Below are 4,730 nucleotides of genomic sequence, written 5' to 3' on the forward strand. Positions count from 1 at the left end.
TAAGTTAAGCCATAAATCACTTACCAAGCTTGGGCTTGTACTTTGTCTTATAAGGCACAGGGGGAATCATGTGGTCTGCAAGGAAAGGAGTAACTGGACCAGATCTGTAGAAATTTGGCCTCACTACGGAGGGTGGTTATCAGGAGAGAGGGACTGGAGTGGGGGAGTCAAATTGTGAGCGTGTCTGAATCCAGAATCCAGGGATTTCAAGTAGCAAAGCCATCCTGGGAGGTAGAGATGTTTGGGGTGATTTTGTTATCTTTGCATCTATGTTCCAGCTGCCTTTTGTGATTAGTTGGAATTGATACTTTCTTTGGCATTGTTCTGGTATGATGGCTTACAGGAAGAATAGCATTTCTTTATATGAAAAATGCAGTGTTCTATCAAGATACACAGTCTATCCCCTATGGGGAGGTTAGTAAAACTTTAAATAGGACATTGAGTTTTCTAATTTGAATAATGAAGAAGATGGCCATGACATTAACTAAGTGGGAACCACAGGAGGGGGCTTCTGGGTGAAAATGATGGATTTCAATTTTGATATGTTGAGTTTGAGGTATCATGGGCCATTCTGGTGCCTCCTTAATTAGCATTTACAACGAGGTGGCAATAATGTTAGGAGATCTCCTGACTACATTTGGTGAAAGCATGTATGCTGACTGGAATTATTGGAAGCAGATGTGTTTTACTGTGGCACATCCCTCCCCACATCATCTTTAGGAGAACTGAGAACCCTGGCATGAAAAGCTAAGGTGCTGCTTGGCTATGAGTTCACTTAGGTTGGGAGGTGGTAAGGCACACTGGATGCTGATGGTCTCCGACAGGTTTGCAGAATTGTTAATGGTAGACGAGACCTTAAATACCATCTTGTTCAACCTTCTTGTTTTACAAGCGGACATGATAAAGTCTGGAGAGGTTCAAGGACTGGTCTATGGTCAGTCAGGTTAGAATCCTGGTCTCTCTCAGTCTAGTTGAAAAATTGAGTGTTTTATTAACTTTTTTATCATTCAAGGTTTTCTCAGAGCAGAGGTTTTCTCTTTTTCTACTTTTCCATTCAACTGTAATTTATACACGGTAAAATGTGCATATCTTAATGCACAGCTGGACACATTTTTACATATGCAATCATTCCTTGCATTAAGATAAAGAATATTTCTACCACTCAGAAAGTTCCTTTGCACACCCTCCTGGTTGACATCAGCTATCCCCAGGAATAGTTACTATTCTGGCTTCCCTGCAGTAATCTATGTGGATTACTTTGGTTTATTTTCAAGCATCGCATGAAAGAAATCAGGACCTACTGTCATGTATGTACAATGTAATGTCTTTGAGGGAATCCTGCCTCTGATGTTTACTTTCTTTTTATTGTCCTAAAATGCCCTTGACTACGTAAATAAGCTGGAGTTTAATAGGGAGAGTCTAAGGACACCAGATCTCTAGTGAGGTCTTGGGGAGCCTATGTCCTGGACTTCAGCTGGTTTCCAAAGCAGAAGTTGAGTCCCAGCGGGGGGACGAGTTATCTCTTTGGGTGTGACCGGTAGTAGCCTGCCCTTGGTTACTCGGAATCCAGGATCTGGGCCCAAGGCAAAGGAATTTTTACCAAGAAAGCAGTTGTAACTTCAAAAGGAAGAATCCTGCCTGGCACCAGGAAGTGCCAACAGAGCGAGCTCAGCATCCCCACGGCGGGGAGGAAAGGCGATGTGGAGAGACTGGGGTTATGTAGCACCCATAGGAGCTGCCATGTGAGAGGGCTGGTCAGGAGGCCTGGGTGGTCTCCCAAAGCCACCTCTGAAGTGTGATGGGACAGAGGCAGAACCCTAGAATCTGTAGAAAGATGTCACTCTGTCTGGCCAGCTTAGGAGGAATTCCCCATCCTCTCTGGAAATTTCCAGATCAGGACATGAGGGGACCAGTAAACGCTAAAGTAACTTGAAATATTTTTATATCCAGAAGACATTCTATTCTAAAATCCATCCTCATAACTCTAGGATACCTCTACTGTACCTTCAAATAACTGTCCCTTCAGTGTAATTGGCAAAGAAATCTGGATAAATTTAATCCAAATTGATTTACCAATTATTTATATATCTTTTAATACTTAATAAGAACAAAAAGCTATTATATGAAAACCTTTCTTTCTTTCTTTTTTTTTTTTTCTTCTTGAGACAGAGTCTCACTCTGTTACCCAGGCTGGAGTGCAGTGGCACGATCTCAGCTCACTGCAAGCTCCGCCTCCCGGGTTCATGCCATTCTCCTGCCTCAGCCTCCCGAGTAGCTGGGACTACAGGCATCCACCACCAAGCCCGGTTAGTTTTTTTCATTTATTTTTGTATTTTTAGTAGAGACGGTTTTACTGTGTTAGCCAGAATGGTCTCGATCTCCTGACTTCGTGATCCGCCCGCCTCGGCCTCCCCAAGTGCTGGGATTACAGGCGTGAGCCACTGCACCCGGCCGAAAAGAGTGGTTTTAATAGTGATGAGGAACAGCGTTTGAATGGAGTGGACTGAGAGGGAATGGGAAGGTAAGTAGTATAGAAACGGAGTACAGATCATTCTTGGTCAAGGGCAGTGGTTCTCAAGCCTTTTGGTCTCAAGATCCTCATCTTTTTTTGAGATATGGTCTAGCTCTGTTGCTTAGGCTGGAGTGCAGTGGCACAAACACGGCTCACTGCAACCTTGATCTCCCAGGCTCAAGTGATCCTCCCTCTTCAGCTTCCTGAATAACTGGGACTACAGCTGTGCACCACCATGCCTGGTTAATTTTTATATATTTTTTGTAGAGATGGGGTCTCACTATGTTGCCTAGGTCTTTAACCTAGGTCTTTAACTTCTGACCTCAAGTGATCCTCCCACCTCAGCCTCCCAAAGTGTTGGAATTACAGGTGTGAGCCACTACACTCGGCTCCTTTACATTCTTAAAGGAATTACTGAGAATCCAAAACAGCTGTTATTTATGTGGGCTGTATCTTTTTATATTAGCATATTAAACATTAAAACTGGTAAAGTTTTCAATCCATTTTAACTAATTAATCCATTAAGAAATAACAATGGACTGGGCGTGGTTTCTCACGCCTGCAATCCCAGCACTTTGGGAGGTTGAGGTGGGCAAATCGCCTGAGGTTGGGAGTTCGAGGTCAGCCTGACCAACATGGAGAAACCTTGTCTCTACTAAAAATACAAAATTAGCCGGGCATGGTGGCACATGCCTGTAATCCCAGCTACTTGGGAGGCTGAGGCGCGAGAGTCACTTGAACCCAAGGCAGAGGCTGTAGTGAGCCAAGATCGTGCCATTGCACTCCAGCCTGGGCAACAAGAGCAAAACTCTGTCTCAAAAAAAAAAAGGAAAAAGAAATAACAATGATAAACCTATTTTATGGTAACAAACATTTGCCACAAGAAACATAAAACTTCAGAGTGGTGCTGTTTTACATTTTTTTCCAAATCTTTTGAATGTTGGGATTAATAAAGAAGGCAGATAAATTTCACATTGAGTTCTATGCTAATCAGTGACCATACCACCACATCACACATCAAACAGCCTCCTCTGGAAAACTCCACTGTGAATACAAGAAAGAACCAAAATAAAAAGGGCAAGTAAGTCTTAGATTTTTCATAAATATAGCTTTGTCTTTACGGCCCCCTGAAAGGGCCTTGAGGACCACTCTTTGAGAACCACTACTATAGGGAAAGCAGGAAAAATAGAGCCATAGCAGGAAGATGATACAGGTTTAAGGGAATTTTTGTTCTTTTTAAAAGATGTTAGATTTTGCATCATGCAAATGAATGGCTTGGAAAGTGAACTGCTCTGGCGATATTTACTGAAGAATATAATTCAGCTAGCAACTTTTTCTTACCTTTGCGAAATGGTGTAAATGAGTCAACCTCATACCATGAAGAAGTGTTTTCTTTTTCTGCTCTTATACGCAATTTAATTTCTTCATAAACGTTCAGCTTGAGCGAAGAAAAGTTGCATTTGGTACTAGTAATATTCTGACATCCAGGCAATTTTATCCAATTATCCATCTCAGGTCTTTAAAGTAAAAAAAAAAAACAAACGAATGAGTGAGCAAATGTATAAATATAAGTGTCAAATACTTTATATTTACTGGTTTAAGAGTTATTTCTTAACTCTTAATAACTCTCGTTTAAGAGTTATTTCTATTTTTAGTTTAAGAGTTATTTCTTCTATTTGAGCTAATGTCCTATTAACATTTTAGGGTACACCCTTCCACTCTTTTTCAATGCATATAAGCCAAGTTATTACTTATAAAATTGAATTTTAAAATACAGTTCTTTATATAATTTTTTGGGTGGTTGCTTTACGATTTCAAGGAAGCAGAGAAATAAATGACCTATAAGGTAAAAGTGGATTTAGTATGTTGGCTCTGTTAAAAACAGCTGTGTGACTTCTGGTAAACTATTTTATGTTTCTGGATCTTATCTTCCTTATTGAAAGTTCGGAGCCTGGTCAACATAGCAAACCCTGTCTCTATGAGAAAAAAAAAAACAGGCAAAGCAGGGTATGGTGGCATGTGCTCATAGTCCTAGCTAATAGGAAGGCTGAGGTGAGAGGGTCATTTGAGCACAGGGGTTCAAGGCTGCAGGCTGCCATTGGCTATGATCATATCACTGCAATCCAGCCTCAGCAACCGAGTAAGACCCTGTCTCTAATAAAATAAAATTAAATAGAAATTGGAGAATTGGATTGGATGATTCCTTTCTGACCTCCTC

The 4,730-nt window shown here is 41.2% G+C and overlaps 1 protein-coding gene across 1 annotated transcript in view; it reads right to left on the reverse strand.

The window, feature by feature from the left end:
* The window catches only part of LOC105546382 (interferon alpha/beta receptor 1-like), a 33,350-nt gene that overhangs the window by 15,937 nt on the left and 12,683 nt on the right, over positions 1-4,730 (reverse strand). Inside the window, exon 3 of the mRNA XM_011989559.1 lies at positions 3,854-4,029. Coding sequence (XP_011844949.1) covers positions 3,854-4,029 — 176 coding nt within the window. The remainder of the gene's footprint in view (positions 1-3,853; positions 4,030-4,730) is intronic.

Source organism: Mandrillus leucophaeus, unplaced genomic scaffold (genome assembly GCF_000951045.1).
Source record: "Mandrillus leucophaeus isolate KB7577 unplaced genomic scaffold, Mleu.le_1.0 Scaffold357, whole genome shotgun sequence".
NCBI classification, from domain to species: domain Eukaryota; kingdom Metazoa; phylum Chordata; class Mammalia; order Primates; family Cercopithecidae; genus Mandrillus; species Mandrillus leucophaeus.